The 16672-nt window shown below is 37.6% G+C and overlaps 2 protein-coding genes across 4 annotated transcripts in view; both read right to left on the bottom strand.

Annotated features, from left to right (window-relative positions):
* Positions 1-95: 95 nt before the first annotated feature.
* Positions 96-15631, bottom strand: AQP12B (aquaporin 12B). The gene is made up of 3 exons (XM_072407649.1): positions 8228-15631; positions 5687-5803; positions 96-946 (listed from the first exon to the last, which is right to left on the bottom strand). Exons 1-3 carry the CDS (start codon positions 8832-8834, stop codon positions 729-731), a joined length of 942 nt encoding a protein of 313 aa, XP_072263750.1. The 5' UTR covers positions 8835-15631; the 3' UTR covers positions 96-728.
* A 565-nt stretch (positions 15632-16196) lies between these two features.
* The window catches only part of PAK2 (p21 (RAC1) activated kinase 2), a 32552-nt gene continuing 32076 nt past the window's right edge, over positions 16197-16672 (bottom strand). For all 3 annotated transcript variants that reach the window (XM_072407645.1, XM_072407646.1, XM_072407648.1), the window contains exon 15: positions 16197-16480. In XM_072407645.1, the coding sequence (XP_072263746.1) occupies positions 16394-16480 (87 nt within the window). In that variant the 3' untranslated portion in view covers positions 16197-16393. The remainder of the gene's footprint in view (positions 16481-16672) is intronic.

The following is a 16672-nucleotide window of genomic DNA, read 5'->3' as shown; positions in this document are numbered from 1 at the left end:
AGTTCATTATCTTTCTTTGTATGAGTAAATTTTTTGAATAATTTGAAGACATATGCAATACAAGCCTAAAAAAAAATCTAATCGGTACAGATAAATGTTTTTAATAAAAAATATTTTATTCTTAGAATATCCTCTTCAGCTTCTGATTGTAAAATAAAAGTATGCAGATTGTTAACAGAGAAGTTTGATAACTAGAGGATTATTATAAGGATAGATGTATTTATTACTATAAAGTGACGCTGGAATAAGAAAGGTATGGGGGCTGCTATTGCTGAGCTCATCCTTACCCTTGCTAGTTGTCAGGTTTAGAACCAATGGGCCTAATTTATTAAAACTCTCCAAGGCTGGAGAGAATACACTTTCATCATTGAAGCTGGGTAAACCAGCAAACCTGGAATGGATCTGGTCCAGGATTCAAAACATTTGCTAGCAAGTTACTTGGAAGAAATCCATTTCAGGTCAGGTTTGCAGGATCACCCAGCTTCACAGATAAAAGTGTATCCTCTCCAGCCTTGAGAACTTATAAATCAGGCCCAATGTATCAATCTGACACCCAAGGAAACTAACATTTTTAGGAGAGGACAGCTATAACAGCCTTTGATATTCATGACAGGTTTAACAGTTGATAAACATGAGATGGAGCCATGCTTGGTGGAACAATGACTGTTTGCTCTGGGTTGTTTTTCTGCTATGGGTCAAATAATGTAACTATTTTTATTTTTTTGCACTCAGCTGCTTTTGTTTTTTGATGTCACATTCTCTGTTTTCCGTTGCCTCACTTCACCCGATTTTTTCTCAGACCCCTTTTGAGCTGATGATTTTGAAGTTTTAGGTTGAACATTCTTTGCTTTTGGGGTTCTGAATTTGCTCTTCTGACTGTAAAGCAGATTCCTCTGGAAAAGTCGAGGGATGTTTCCCTTGTACAGGAAGACAGCCAACATCATACCTGTGTACCAAATGTAAAATGAGAACAATAAAACAAATAGTGGGACACAAAGTACAGAAACATTATTATTATCCAGTAAATTGATTCTAATGATTTGGGGAAGCACTCAGTACTATACATAAAATGTCAGATTACAAATTAGTTCACTACATTTTTTTATAACAAAGAAAAAAAAATTTGTTAGGGAATAATTTGCATCTGGGTGTTCTTTGCTTATCTGTAAAAAATGCATTTTTTTAGGTCAAGCCAAAACCTTTTCATAGGCTTTGATGTAAAGGTCCGGTCTCTGTAATGGTCTGATGGTCATATTTGCACCGCACTTCACCTTTAGCAGCCACAGTTTGATAATGCTTTACATATGTGCATATATGTTTTAAAACTGCAACAAAAGGCCATTCCTCTGTTAAAGTGAGCAAAGGGCTGCATAGGTGTCAGGGTTGTTGCCAGCAGTTATAACAAATGAGCTTCCAAGACAAAGGGCTGAAAAGAAATGTGGTCAATACCAAACCAAAGCAACAATCAGGACAATGGCATGCTACCAGCATTCAGGAAAGAAGGAACTGAATCAAGTGCAGCAAGTGGCACAGCAAATATAGCACTATTATTATTATTATTATTATTATTATTAATTAACAGGATTTATATAGCGCCAACATATTACGCAGCACTGTACATTAAATAGGGATTGCAAATGACAGACTAACACAGACAGTGATACAGGAGGAGAGAACCCTGCCCCGAAGAGCTTACAATCTAGTAGACTAGTAGGTTTCTCACATTTGAATTGAAATGGGGAAGGGTTAGAACCTCTGTTTCTAATAGGAGGGACTTTCTCCTTTTTCTGTCTCTGATGTCACCAGACACTACCACATTAAATAATCTTCCTTGAGAACACAGATAGGATGACGACATAGCGGGATCCCCCAGATGTTGACCTAAGCAGACTTGTAGGACATGTTTGGTGACTAATTGAATTACCAAATCACTATCAGTAAAAAAGTGATGGGAATGGAAAATGTACTGGAGTTTGAATGAGGTAGGCAGCTTAGTCACACATACAAACTACTGTACACAGCCGGAGGAGGTAAGGCCTGGAAATGGGAAAGTTAGGTTTCCATACATGTTTGTGCAAGTGCAGAAAAGGAGATGTTCAGAAGAAGTGATGTGCAATTTGCAAGGTTTAATGGGTGAAAACAATCTTTTTTGGGATATTCATTCCTCTTGTAACGTGGAGCAGGGGAGGGCTGTCCTTTGCCTACATACTTTGTCTGTAAAATGTGTTCCCAACTTTCCAAGAACAAAGGAAGGAGGTATGGGTACCAGATACCAGGACAGAAAGTGCTAGACTCAAAGATTGAAATAAAAACCTTACATTGGGTACAATTGTATAATCCTTTATGCCAAAGAAAGCAAAGTTTGAGCATTCGGCCTGATGCAATAGGCAGTATATATACCAAAAAGTTATTTATTGTATAGTTTAAATGCAGTGTGTTTTACCATCAGCAAGAATACAGTCATCTCAAATGTGATAAACGCACACTCCCTATTTACACAATTTTATAACATTCTAAACCAGGTCAAAACTAGTAAAACTTGAAAATGTTGTTTTTTTTTGACAAACAGGATTACTTTGGGCAACAAAGATTTAGAGTCAGCAGCCACTGGTAAAGAAAACTTGTACCAGAGACCATGATGATATATAAAAATGACAAGATTTGCAGGCATTGTAGTTTCATATGTCGCATAGTTGACACCCTAGGCCAGGGGTCAGCAACCTTTACTATCAAAAGAGCCATTTTGCCTCCTCTTCCACTAAAGAAAAATAGTCTGGAGCCGCAAAACATAACACAGTTTATAAACTTTTAAAAGTTTTAATATTTTTTTAATTTTACCTGTTACAACAAGTGTGCATGTGTAGGCCTACTTTGAAATAAATTAAACACTGAACTATGCCCCTAGAAGCCTCCAGCTTCTAACGTATCATCCTGTTACATTAGAAGCTGGAGGCTTCTAACGTAACAGGGTAGATTTTTTTGATGGGCAGAGTTCTTTATGTTCTGACGATGCCTTAGCGATGAAATTTTAAGGGGTGTTAGCCACAGGTGTCCCTCATTTGCAGCTTTAATTTTGTTCACCTGTACCCCCCAATCTTGAGTAATTGGGGTTCAGGTGCTAGAAGCCTCCAGCAATGTGTAACAGGGTAGATTATTTTGATAGGCAGAGTTTTTATGAATTTTTAGGAGTTGTTAGCCACAGGTGTCCCGTACTTGCACCTCAAATTTTTTTTCACCTGTACCCCCGTTTCCAGATAAATTGGGGTTTAGGTGCTAGAAGCCTCCAACAATGTGTAACAGGGTAGGGGTTTTTTGATGGGTGGAGTTTTTAGGAGGTGTTAGCCACAGGTGTCCCCCACTTGCACCTCTAATTTTGTTCACCTGTACCCCCTTTCCTGTTCCAGAGAAATTGGGGTTCAGGTGCCTCCAGCAATGTGTAACGGTAGATTTTTTTGATGGGCAGAGTTCTTTATGTTCTGATGATAGCCTAACAATTAAATTTTAGGGGGTGTTAGTCACAGGTGTCCCCCACTTGCACCTACATTTTTGGTTTTGTACATCTCCCCATTCCAGAGGAATTGGGGTTCAAAGGAGGGGGATGTCATTGTACACATCCATTTGTACACGCCCCGTGGTAGATTTATTTCACTGGTAGATTTTTTTCATTAGAACACCGGATAGGGAATCCCCCTCCTCCGCAGTGTCTTGGGAGGAAGGGGATCCCCCATCAGAGATCTCCCCGCGGCAGCCGAAGGGAGCCACAACAAGGAGGCAGAAGAGCCGCATGCGGCTCCGGAGCCGCAGGTTGCAGACCCCTGACCTAGGCGAATTAGCTTGTTTTTGACCCCCCCCTTTACACACAAACAGGATCATCTAATATGTCAAAATCATTTAAAGTTATAATCATGAAACAAGTAACAAGCAAAAAGTGGAAACAGTGAACATTCTTCTTATTTGACTGTTATATTCAATCATAAATGTATAATCATACTTTTGGCTGAACTAATTGAACATGTGTCGTTTTTCAACTCTGCACATATAATAAATAAAATTAGGTTGAAGGTTTTAACGGCAACACACTTCAAATTCCACAGTGAAATATGGCCATCAAAATTGCTTGCTAAATAAATTTAAAAAATTCCAAGGGTATAATTCTGCTTCACTTTACTGTACAGTGGCAAAATATACAGATATTTGCAGCATCTCTTAGATTGTAAGCTCTTCTGGGCAGAGTCCCCTCCTTCACCTGTGTTCCTGTCTGTCATTTTCAACCCCCACTTAATGTAAGCGCTGCACTTATTGGTGCTATATAAATACTGTTTATTATTATTATTATTATTAATAATAATAATAGTAAAAATAATAATTGATAGTGACAAACCTATAGAGCACTTAAATTATAACAAAAGCCTTTTAAAGTAGCAAAAAAAGAAAAATGATTTCGAGCGGGCAGGTAATTTACTGCAGAAAGAACAGATAATGTGGGATATAAAGTAATACAGTCGATAGCAGGAAGAGAAGAGTATCTTCCAATAGGGCTGTTGTTCCGGTAACAACTGTGTTTTAACCATTTCTTTATACTGCATACATTATACAAAATGTTGGCTTCCACATAGCAATGTTTTACAAGTTTGAGAAATGTTTTTTTAAGTTCATAAAAATGTCCAAGATAGTTTAAATACCAAATACTGTATATCAAAAGAAAAAGAACTGTTCTTACCCAAGAAGTATGTGTGGAATTTGAAGGTATTATTTCTACACTGAAGATTGCTTACTAAGCTTAAACTTTACAGATTCTGACTCGGGTGTGATCCTGGCAGATGTTCTTTTATTTATGTCTTTGGTAATATATGATTAGGTGGAGGCAATTACATGTGTTTGCATGATAGTTTAATATTTTATGCTGGTTTGCTGGGATCACTTTTTTTTCTCCTAAATGTGATCTCCAATCAGCAGTATTATTAAACAGGATTTATATAGTACCAACAAATTACGCAGCGCTGTACATTATTCTATTATCATAAAAAAGTCTGACTGTTGGTCAGATATTTTTCATTTTTCTGTTTTGTTACCAACACCTATGTTAGAAGACAAGTATGGATTGTCAAATCTGCAAATGCTACACCAGTTATTTTGCCTTTTTTTTTATATGGGTTTCATGCTATGGTAAGTAGAAGGCAGTGCACTGTTAAGGACTGAAACTGGTGGAAAGAATTTTTTTCTGGTTAGTATTTGTCTAGGGGTTAGGGAATCCAAGAACCCTCATTTAGTGGTGAGCTCTCATATTACCTGGTGGTATCATGGATGCACCTGCGCCGATGACCACCAGTCAATGAAAATGCTCATCAATATTTTAACCGACAACAGGCTTACCATTGTAGTAGTAGCAGCGGTGGTGAGCAATAATTAATGTGCATAAGTTGTTGCTCAAACATGCCTAACCTTGTCCAACGCTAAATCAATGTTTCCTTGCTAACTGCATTGGCTTCAGACAAAAGCATGTTCTGCCTTTGTTTCAAGCAAACATATTTAATTTGTTTTGTGATGTTTTTCGCATTTTTTTTAATTGGTAACCAGGTCTCTAACCTTCATTGATAGCTTGCCTTGCATTCAAGTCATGTGTCCAAATGTCATATCTACTGATCTTATGAATTTCATGGCAATAGTTCATTTTATATTTACTCACCAATGAATGATCCGCCAATATAGACCAGAGAGTTCTCCTGAAGGCTCTTTCCAGGGCAGTTAAATGTCAGGGCGTAAGCCAAGATTGGGTTGAAATAAGCTGCTGTGTATGAGGAACCTGGAGACAGGAACAATTAGGTGAAGCCAAACAGAGTTTAAACTGACACTATATATGGTGAGCTGAAAAATGTAATTACTGAATGACTAAGCCAAATCAATATTTTTACTTACCATTTTAGCTCCTGCATGCAACATTAACCCTGGTTCTGATGTCTGGTGCTTACCATTGCAATGTATGCTAAACATAAAAGTCACTGATTGTACATGAGCAAATCAGCTGCCGGGTCTTAGTAAAAGACTGAAGCAAAATTATGTTGTCCGTAAAGAAGACTTGTGTGCTAATAAGGTAGCTTAAAAGGCAACCATGATTTTTTTTTCAGTATAATCATTTCAATTCATGGCACTTGTAGAACTTGAGACATTAGTATGCTACATAGTCATAGTGTGCATGTGCAAACGTACCACAGTACTGTGAATGGGCCTTTAAAGTACAACTCCCAATTCCCAGTGCCAGTGTTTAAAGGGCTTCTCTGGCTTAGTAAATTGTCCTTTGAAACTATAATGTTTGCTTGACTTATGTAATTGTTGGGACATCTCTCCTTTTCATTGTTTTGCTTTTTAAAAAAAAAACAAAAAAAAACAGTTATTAGGAAACAAGGTAAAATGTTGACTGATAACTTATACCGGTCACATGTGAGTCTGAGTCTCCCCTTACAGGGCACACACTTCAGCCATGGTTGATGCCAAAACTCCAGGCTTTGTCCCCTGCCCTTTATTGCAAATGAAACATAAAACTACACACTGTTTTTATTTCCGAACACAAATCTTTCTTAAAAAAATATTTGCTCTGCATAGTAATCTATTTTACTATTGCCTTTTCTTATCTTCCTTGGATTCTTGACTTTACTGTGTCCTCTTGGTCCTACCCATTTTTGTTAAATTTTCTGGAGAGCTTCTGAAGAGCTGCTATTACTTTTACCTAAGTAAATACCTATCCCTATGTGAGGTGAAAAGCAGCAACATGAGCTCAACGATTTCAGTCTATGTGCTTTTACTTCTAGTTGCTTCTAAAATATGAATAGAATGACTTTCTGTAAATGATGGCCTCAGACTAACTTTACCATTGCATGCTTTGTGATCTTTTTTTTTTTGTGTCTAGTAAAGATGGCAAGGAGGCGTAAGTGATTAATAAGCTAGAAAAGACTGTGGGAGATAAGGAAATATTACCAAGCCCGAGTTAAGCTTTAAATAATAGAGGTTTCCATGGCTGATCTGTACACACATGCAAGTCATAGATGTACAGAGCCAACAGCTGCTGGGATCCCATTGTCCAAGTCATATACAGCATTAAGAGACCAACACTGCAGACAGCAATCACCGGAAGTTTTAACATTTAACAACTGCTCACTTAGTTTCTATTCACAAGTTTTTAAACATTTATAAATATGAGTGTAGTACTCTCACCCGAGCAAAGGGAGACAATTACAGATATCAGTCAAGAACCCCAAAGTTACCCACAAATGTCAGATAACAGCCATCCAAGATGAGCGTTCATGCTGGTCTTGGGTGAAAATCTGACATGTGCGAAGCCATCCCCTAATGATGATAGATACGCCACAGAGAATTGATGAATGACTGATCAGGAATGACCATTATGCATTTCTATGGAAAAGAGAAGAGCAGGGTGCTGCTCACTCATCCTCCTCTCTCTATTTAGCAGAACAGCACTATCTGTACAACACTTGTTCCTGCATCCATCACTGAAACTATCACAATCAAGTTTCAAGTAAACTATCAAGATCATTTCCAGTGACAATCCCCTGACATTCATTGGAAGTCTGTATGGAGCTTAACACCATTGGGGATAGCAAAATAAATGACTTTACCAGTATGCTGTTTTAATAGTATGGTGGCCCAACTGCACACAAAAATAAATGCTTTGCCTGATATTACGGTTTATCATGTGTGTATAATAACTGGGAATGTAGCTGCTTGGCTGGAATTCAGCTTCATAAGTTAAATATATATTTAGGAAAACTCTGAAATACTTTGAAAGTAAATAGGTATTTGAGCTATTTTCATGAGAAAACTTTGATGAAGCTGGCATATTACAAGTTGCATAATATATGTATGGTAAAGTAACCCTTCACTCTAGTATGCGGCTTGTGCTTGTTGTATAGCAGCTTCTATCATAGGGTTCTCAGACAGGTGCTTAGATTGTTTTAGTGATCCTCTTTAGAACCTGTGTCAATGAGCTTTTAAGTCAGATGGAATCTGCATTCTAATACAAGGCTTGGAATACAGAGACCTTTTGAAACAGGTTAGTTTGAAATCAGAAGGTCACCTTAAGGACAATGTACCTGTCAAATAATCTCAGAAGCACCTCATACCATCAGCACAAATCTGAAATCCACCCACAGCCCCTTAAATGGATAGGATACAGAATTTTTACTGACAAAGAAAACAGAAATAAGCTTCTTACCTGCATATGCCAATAAAGTAACAGTTAGAGCCACCGTGGGTATCCTGTAGATCTGTCTTGAGTTTTGGAAGCGGAGTAGCACCAAATGGTAGCAAAAGGCACATAAAGCCTCTACAAAGATACCCTGAGCAAGAGAGCTTTGTAAAGATGGACTGCAATCATCTAACATCATCATCTGGATTGTGTGGAAATCTGTTAGTTCCAGCATCCAATATTGTTTAGTTAGAAACCTAGCGACCTCCATGCCAGCATACTGAGCTAACAGTTTAACTATTGTTTCTATGAAAGGGCCATCCCGGAGCAGAAAGTCCTGGACAGATACAGTAGGATTGGCTGACGCTCCACCAAAGGTAACTCCATGAGCTAAAAACAGCAGGAAGAGAAGAGTGAAGACCACATCAGGACCAAACCCTCCACCCCACATGCCAACCTCCCCTAGCATGCGGATCTCCATGTAGCACGCACACAGCTGCAAAGAGCTGGCTAGCTCGCTGGCTGTACATCTGTAAATCCTGCTGGGCAGATATTTCTTAGTAATCCAGCGAATTAAGTGGGACAGAGTAACCACTGATATGAAGAAGCCTACCACTATGTTAAGGCCAGCCATGACAAAGAGCAAGCACACTGCACCGCAGAGTTGTCTGACAAAGAAATACAGACTGCAAGCTCACAACTTGTTACTCAGTGTAGGTAAACGTGGCCCAATCTACAACCACTGGCGTCAAGGACGCAGCTGAGAAACTCTGCAGGTGTGAAATGGCCCTAGGCAGACATGCTTGCTAATTTCATTTTTTTTTTTTTTTAAGAAATATTGTGTTATCTTGAGCAGCACTTATAAGTAACCCATTAAATGTGCTAATAAACTTCTCAAAGTGTTCCGTTCATTTATAAACATTAAATGCTGGCAAGACAATTTTGTATTTTAGATTCTGCGATATGTACAGATTGCAGTGAGTGAGAAAATGGTCACTGCTGGAGAAAGACGGAGGAGTGAAGGATGTTATCTTCATCCTCACTTGATGGTCTTTACATTTTTGGGACCAAATCCTACCAATTTATTTTCTTCTTAGCTGTCCTGAATGATGTAACCAAACGTATGTTGGACTAAGGTTTTCATCCAAAGTTTATAACAATATTATTATAATGCTAACATAAAAGGAAAAAACAACAGCAAATATTTAGTTGTGGTTATTGCATGTTAATTGTTGGTGGTTCATCTAACTGGGAGGCAGAGCATGGGTATGTCCAACTACTGGTATTGTATTGATAACTATGGTTGTGCATATTATGGATTTGTGTTACAAAGGAACCATAACATACATAGGTGGCTTAATCTTGGGCCAGATGTTATTACAAATGAATTTAGCAGCACCAGGGTCAAGGATATGTTAGGACCAAAACAAAAAACCCAGATAAAGTAAAATGCACCACTACACTGCATTTAAAAAAAAAAAAAAAAATGTTAGGGCTCTTTAAACATTTCAACATGACTACAATGAAGGACCAGAACAGCATAAATGGTCCCTCAGTGAGACCCTAAAAGGATTACCAATAATTGTAGGATATATGTAAAGAATGAATGCGTGTTGGTCAACTTCAATTTTTGCCTGACCAGGAAGATGCTATCAACATCAATGTATCTGGGATAGAATAGACTGATCAATCCAAGGTTAAAGTATGCGTAAAAAAACAACTTCTAAAATCTAATCTTAAACTTTAATATTTCAGAGGGGATGTTCACAATTTTAAAAATTAAAGCTTTTAAATATTACTTGTGGATCTTTTAATGAAAATCCTTGTACGGGTGCTTCCTATATATGACAACAATTATCCGTCTCTGAAATGTGCAACTGCATGGTCACTTGTCACAAAGACTGCATGTGCATTTCCATGTACAGTGTAAAGGCTTTGCAAGGAAGAAGGTATAAATCCTTAATTGCAGGGGCTTAGTTACCATTGCTAGAACATTTTAGTTAATCATACAAAAGATGTCAATCAATTTCCACTTTAGGATTGCTATATTTAGAAGAATGAAACTTTTGGTATTGAAATACGGTGATTTACAAAATGGAGTGATCAGCTATAGGCTGCAATGGACATGGGGGTGTGTGAAACGCATTCTTATTATTACCATTTCATTCAGTAGAAGCCCCATTATGGGTCATTATTTCTGTATGTAAGTCTAAAGAAGCAATGAAAGTCTGTGGCCTCAAGTTAATTGGTGTTTATCACCATTTTTCACCAATTAGTGGTTAAAAATGGAAGGTATGCCAATCAATGCACTATTCAAGTAAATGTTTCTGATCACCAATTACGGGTACAGTTATTAGTCACTGATTAATTCTTAATAGGTGGGGAATTGAGAAAGCAGTGATCAGAAAACATCCTATGTGATCATGCCACAACTTGAAACAGGCCCCATAGTACATCCCTTCTGCAATAATACAAAACACATCAAGAAATCTTCCTGCTAGCAAAGTTCATATTTACCCATAAAACATTTAATTTATTTTTTTTTTTGCCACATTCTTGCTAGTTATGAACCATGATTGGTAATGTCATATTGTACGTTTAACAATTATCCTATCAGACTTATTCATTTTTATGTAAAATATGGGTATAGCCATGACTGCTTTTGTGATAGTGGGCTAAGGCCTATCTATACCCATTTCCACATAGATGCAACATAGTTTTAATAACACCCAAAGCTTATGCACTGAAGTTCATCTCAACCCCCCCCAATGTATTGTGAAAAGGTGCACAATTACTTTGCAGTCTATTTTATTGCAGTACACTAAGCTGCCTTAACATTGCATGTTTTACTGCAATGCACTAGGAGAGAAAGGTGTGAATGGGTCCTTTCAAATAACAGTAACTTATGCTGTCTGGAGTTAGAACACTGCAAAATTAGACAATGTGAAATAAATGTAAATACCAATAAAATAAAACAAAAAGTTTATTCCAAGCAAAGTCGACGCACACAAATGATTCAGTAGTTATTGCCGTAAAAATTAACAATTAAATAAAAAGATGGGATAAATTAAACAAGTCAGGTACAGGAAGAACTCCAGAAAAGAGATCCACAGAAATATGAAAACATCAGCATGCAAAGGCTACAGAGAGGCAAAGAAACCAGGGAATATAGCAAGGCGACAGCTTAGTGGATTCATATTGAAATGAACTCATTTCTGAGGGTTCAAGAAACAGCAATGGGAAAGCCTTTAAATCAAGCTCCATCTTTCAGGAATCTGATATAGTAAAGGCAGGTGAGTGAAACAATTAACTTTGTAAATGGCACTTAATACACATTATATTTTTACTGCTGGGCCACATAGATAATGACCCCAAAAATACTGCAGACTACATATGCTCTATGTCTGGCTTATGAAAACAATGACCTGTCCACTAGATACTGGCATCTAAATTCTGCAGTATTTTAAATCTGCAAACAAGTTTGTTATGTACCTTGACTGCAACGATTCTTTAAGTGTCCATTATACCTAAATGGAAGCCCACAAAAGTTGTGTCCCCATATAAAAATACAGCTGCACCTACAGTATGCACGAATAGCTCCAGCACTCTACAAATACAGGTAATTATTGCATTCACGTGTTAACAACTGTGTCTCAGCGAATGCAATGGGCAATTCAAGACCTGTAGAGGCATAAAAAGAGAGCAAACATTTTGGAAAACTGAATACTGTTACCATGGCTGAAGGCAAAGTCACGTGAACAATTTTAAATCACTTACTACAGAGCTTTAACTACTTGTTGGCAATCCCTTACACAATATACTTATTACAGTGTGTTGCAAATGCAGTGACACAAGGTTAAAGCCTCATACAGACGTCAGATGAATGGCGCTTTCGTGATTGTTTCCAGTGACAGATGTACGAGTGGAAGATGAACACTTCTATAAGAGGGAGAGAACACAAGCGTGCAGCACCCGCTGTGCTCTCCATCACAGGAATGCACAGCAGTCATTCCCAATCAGTTGTCCACCAGTCCATCACAGCGTACTTATGTACAACATTGGAGGACTGCTGTGCACAACAGATTCCCCCTCCCCAAGTTGAACAACACCATTTGTCTTTGGTAACAATCATCTGATGAGTGTTCGTAGCTTTAAGTAAAAATACTGGTGCTGCCACTGCTGACCTAACAGGAGACCACTTCCCTGGCTGGTATGGTTATCCTCAGGCCTCAAGACTAACCCACAAAAATAGGACAAGCATGAAGATCAAGAGCCATAGGATAAGAATGTCAGCCTGATAACATTTGCAAATACAAAAACTAAAGTTGTTATCCAAGCTTAATGTTCAAAAGACAAATTTGGCAGAAAGGTAGAAACTTCCAATTTTTAAAATTTCAAACATTACTAACAATAGGAGTTGTGTGTATAGAAAGTTCTTTAAGAATAACTTGTATATTCAGGTCTTCAAGACACCACCACAATCAAGATTTGTATTCGGCTGTGCCAAGTGGGAGTGGATTACAAGACACAGAGTAGCTGCAAGAATCCTGACATGGGTATAGTATTTGCATTTAGAGCCAGCAGGGGGCAGCAGATAAGCTTGGACAATGACTGTCACCATGCTGCTGGTTCCAAAAAAGGACTAGCAGCATTCTAATAGTATTTGCAAATGTTAAAAGTTTCGTTACAAAGCAAACATCACTATTTTCTGACCTTCTAAATTCTTAAGTAAAAAAAATAAATGTTCAGCATGAAAATAATAAATCCCTTCACGATTGTTAAGAAGTCAAGGTGTTGTCAACACAGAAATTGTATATTAGAAATGCCCTATGTTGGAGGGTAATGCATTCTTCTACAAAACTCACAAAGGACAAGTGACATTTACTTATTAATTTCTAGGTTCTAGCTATTTACATGCATTTCAAAGCATTAGATTTTATGCTGAAACTTTTACAGCTTTCTTCACACTTAACTCTGATACAGTATGATTCGTCATATGTGGTATCCTCTACATACTAAACAGGAGTCACAGACTGCTACCTGGGGGGTTTATCAATACAAAGTAACATACGGAGCATCTGAGTACAACAAATGTTGACAGGTTCAGAGGCACTTCGATATTTCATTTTACATATTGAAAAACAGAATTGCAATTTTTGAAGATATATTTATGTTCCAAAAAAAGCCAGATGACTGCTAATGTTTCTTTACCTACTGTTGGGACAAAAGAAATGACAGAACAATTTAACACTTAAACATGTTTGACCGAACCTTTGCATAGTATAAAACATATGCAATGAAAGCCCTTGATACCCACTCATTAGCACCATGGTGTTTTTTTTTTCTTACCATGTAATTTTTGTTTTGTAAGGCAAGTACTGGTTATATGTTAAACCTAAACTTTTAAAGTACTTAGATAGCAACCGCTGGCTGTCTATATACATACAAGGCTACATAAGTCCTTGACTAACTACAATAACTATCTTATTAACCAAATTCTTCACACTGCAACTACAATTAGAATTTTACAAATACATATACAGATGGTATTAGACTTTAAGGTTTGTTCACTGGCAGCCTAACTAATTACAATAAATTGTATGGCTTGAGTAGCAACAATGTCCTAAATGAATTCAGAAATAAAATAATGTAGTTCAGCTTCCATATTCTCCTCAGACATTTTATAAGCTGGGTGGGAGGAAGCTAAAGGCAGCCCCCATATTGTGACCCAACTAGTCAGTAACAACTAATTTGTAACAATTATTGTAAGATAAAGCAATACTGTGGATATCTGTAAAGATTTTGTTTACACACTTAGGTGTAGAGATTCCATGTGTGCACCTGCAAGGAAAAAAAGAGATCATTCCCTATTCATTTCTATGGTAAAGTAGGTGTATGCACTGTACTTACTATAGTGACTGTTGATATCAAAAGATCAGTTCTAACCGTTATCAAGGTGCTGCAGTGCAATGCAGATCACTATATTAGATGGAGAAAACCTCCTCGGCATCAGGGTCAGTGTTCTCCCCACCTCCTTTATCCAGGCGCACCACCCGGCACTTTTCAGTAACCACCCGGCTGTTTTTGGGTGGTTACTGATGTGCTGGGTCACAATACAGGGGCTGCCACCCACCTACAATTTCTTCCCACCCAGCTTAAAAAAAATTCTGTGTTGAACACAGAGGGTATTTAAAGCTTAAGAGAGACGTCCGTCATGTAACAGTCCATAGTACATGATCAACAGAAGCATGGATAGGATAGGCTAAAAAACTAATGTATCTAGAAATTATTACTACAAAAGTTTAAGGGAAAAAGAAGCAGAAAGTAGCAGCTGTTAGAAGTAATAGCAGACCGTGCAAAAATCTAAGTGACCAAATTACATATTTTAGGAAAACTAGTCAGTGAATTGGCAGCAACACATTCATGAGGCAACCTACTAAACTGCCAAAAGTACAAGGTCCCTGCAAGTAGCTGATGTTTAACAGCCAGCAGGACAAATCCCATAAGGCAGGTAAACATTGCTCATCATCGATGGAAGAACACATTCTTCTAACTCAGTTAGCGTCTGCTGGTAGTTAGGTGTGACAGACTCCTGAGGTTTTCACTTTACTCTATAAACTTGTACAGCCACACGCTGCAGTTAATTTAGTAACTGGCAATGCCACTTTCTAAGTAAAAAGGCATGACATTACTACCATGCAAACAATGACAGATTTTCATCTTTCAGTCTCCTTTCATGAAATGTCTACAGACCTGCATCCAGTCACATGCTCAATTTGCAGCAAGATTAAATGAAAGCAATCTGAAGGCAAAGAAATTATTGAGGACCAGGGTAGAAATTAAGGCCAATTGGCATTTTAACATAAAAAAATTCCCTTTTGTCCAGTGAAAAAACAAAAAACAAAACAATCACACACCCTTTTGGCCAAGTCAAGCCCTTAAAGAATATTTGCTGGTAATTGTAACTGAAGTTAAGACTAAGATCATCTGGCACTTCTCTGACTTGAAGAATAAATTGCACTATCAATATTATATGTAGTAACAAATCAGGTAAAGCACCTACTTGTCCAAACAAGTAAGTGATTTTTTTTTTCTTTAACAAAGATCAGCTACCATAAGTAGTACTCGATTATTCTTCACGTACAGTAATACTGGTTGTTTTTAGGATTACCACAGACATTTGTCTTAGGCACTTTTTTTGCCAAACACAAAATGTATATACAGACCAAGTATTATTTATAAAAAGAAAATACAGATGCTGCATAGTAACTTACTTTGGCACTACTTCCCTTGAAATTACACTGTGTGAAGCCTTATGAACATAAAAAATAGATGCAAATTAATTTTCCTTAGTAAATACACAGGATGCCTTCTTGTGTGTAATGTTAAGAGCACTTAGAACTTACAATTAAGTGTCCATGTTACCAAAACAAAAAAAAAAAAAAAAAAAAAAAAAAAAAAAAAAAAAAAAAAAGGGCCATTATATTCTTAAAGAAACACGTAGGTCTTGAAATGGCATGGCACAAGTCATAGGAAATGTCTTTACTTCCCCAACTTCCTTGGCCCTTTCTCTAAATTTGAACAGACGTGTTAGACAGATAAGATATTTGCAAACCTTCCCTACCACAGGGCACAGCAATATACAACTGTGGTGGGGAAGAGGTCGAACACCTTGGTGGCAGATTAGCTGTCCTCTGCTTTAGGTAACAGAGATACAATGTCCCTGATCCAGACACTGAGACAGCAAGAAGAATAAAAAGAGCCAGCAAAGAGAAAAAGAAAAGCTCTGACACTGGCATGAGAGTTATTCAAGTATCAAGAAAAGGCCAGAATACAGGAGCAGAGTCCTCAAAGTGGAAAGAGCAGACATATAAAGTAAGGTAATTCCCATAATGCAGTCGTAACCCCTAAAACCGCCAGGGGTTGCAAAGGCCACAGACAGAAATCAGTTTTTTTTATTTCTTCCAGGAAGAAAAATGCACATCACGGGGCTCCATTTCATTTTCTTTCTCAGTACTTTCATTGCCACAGCAAGTAGACAAATATATGAAGCTCAGTTTTCTTCACAGAAAGCCACTGTTTTTTTTTCCCCCCCATCCTCGTCTCCAAAGTGGAGAGTCAGAATGGCACTTGCAAAAATGTTAAGGTGGTTTAAAGGGCAAAGGGTGATGAAAAGGAAGATCTTGACTGATGTTAACGGTTGCCTTTCATGGCGTCTTTTGCAGCCAGGATTAATGGTGTGAGGCTGGAGAGTGGCTTGGCAAGTTTCAAGAATGGGTGCTGTAACGAAGAGGAAAAAATGTAATATGTAAATGTTGCCTTTGTCAAATGACAAAGAAAAGTACAAAAATGTTTAATGAAGGTCCCTGCTAAACTAGGTTTAATATAAACAACAAGCCTATATACTTGACTTTCTGCCAATGCATAAAAAAAAGTGTTTTAGGTTTTTTATTTTGCAATTTCCACAGTTTT

This window comes from Pyxicephalus adspersus, chromosome 4 (assembly GCF_032062135.1).
Source record: "Pyxicephalus adspersus chromosome 4, UCB_Pads_2.0, whole genome shotgun sequence".
Taxonomy (NCBI): domain Eukaryota; kingdom Metazoa; phylum Chordata; class Amphibia; order Anura; family Pyxicephalidae; genus Pyxicephalus; species Pyxicephalus adspersus.
This window is presented reverse-complemented; position numbering and strand designations above follow the sequence as displayed.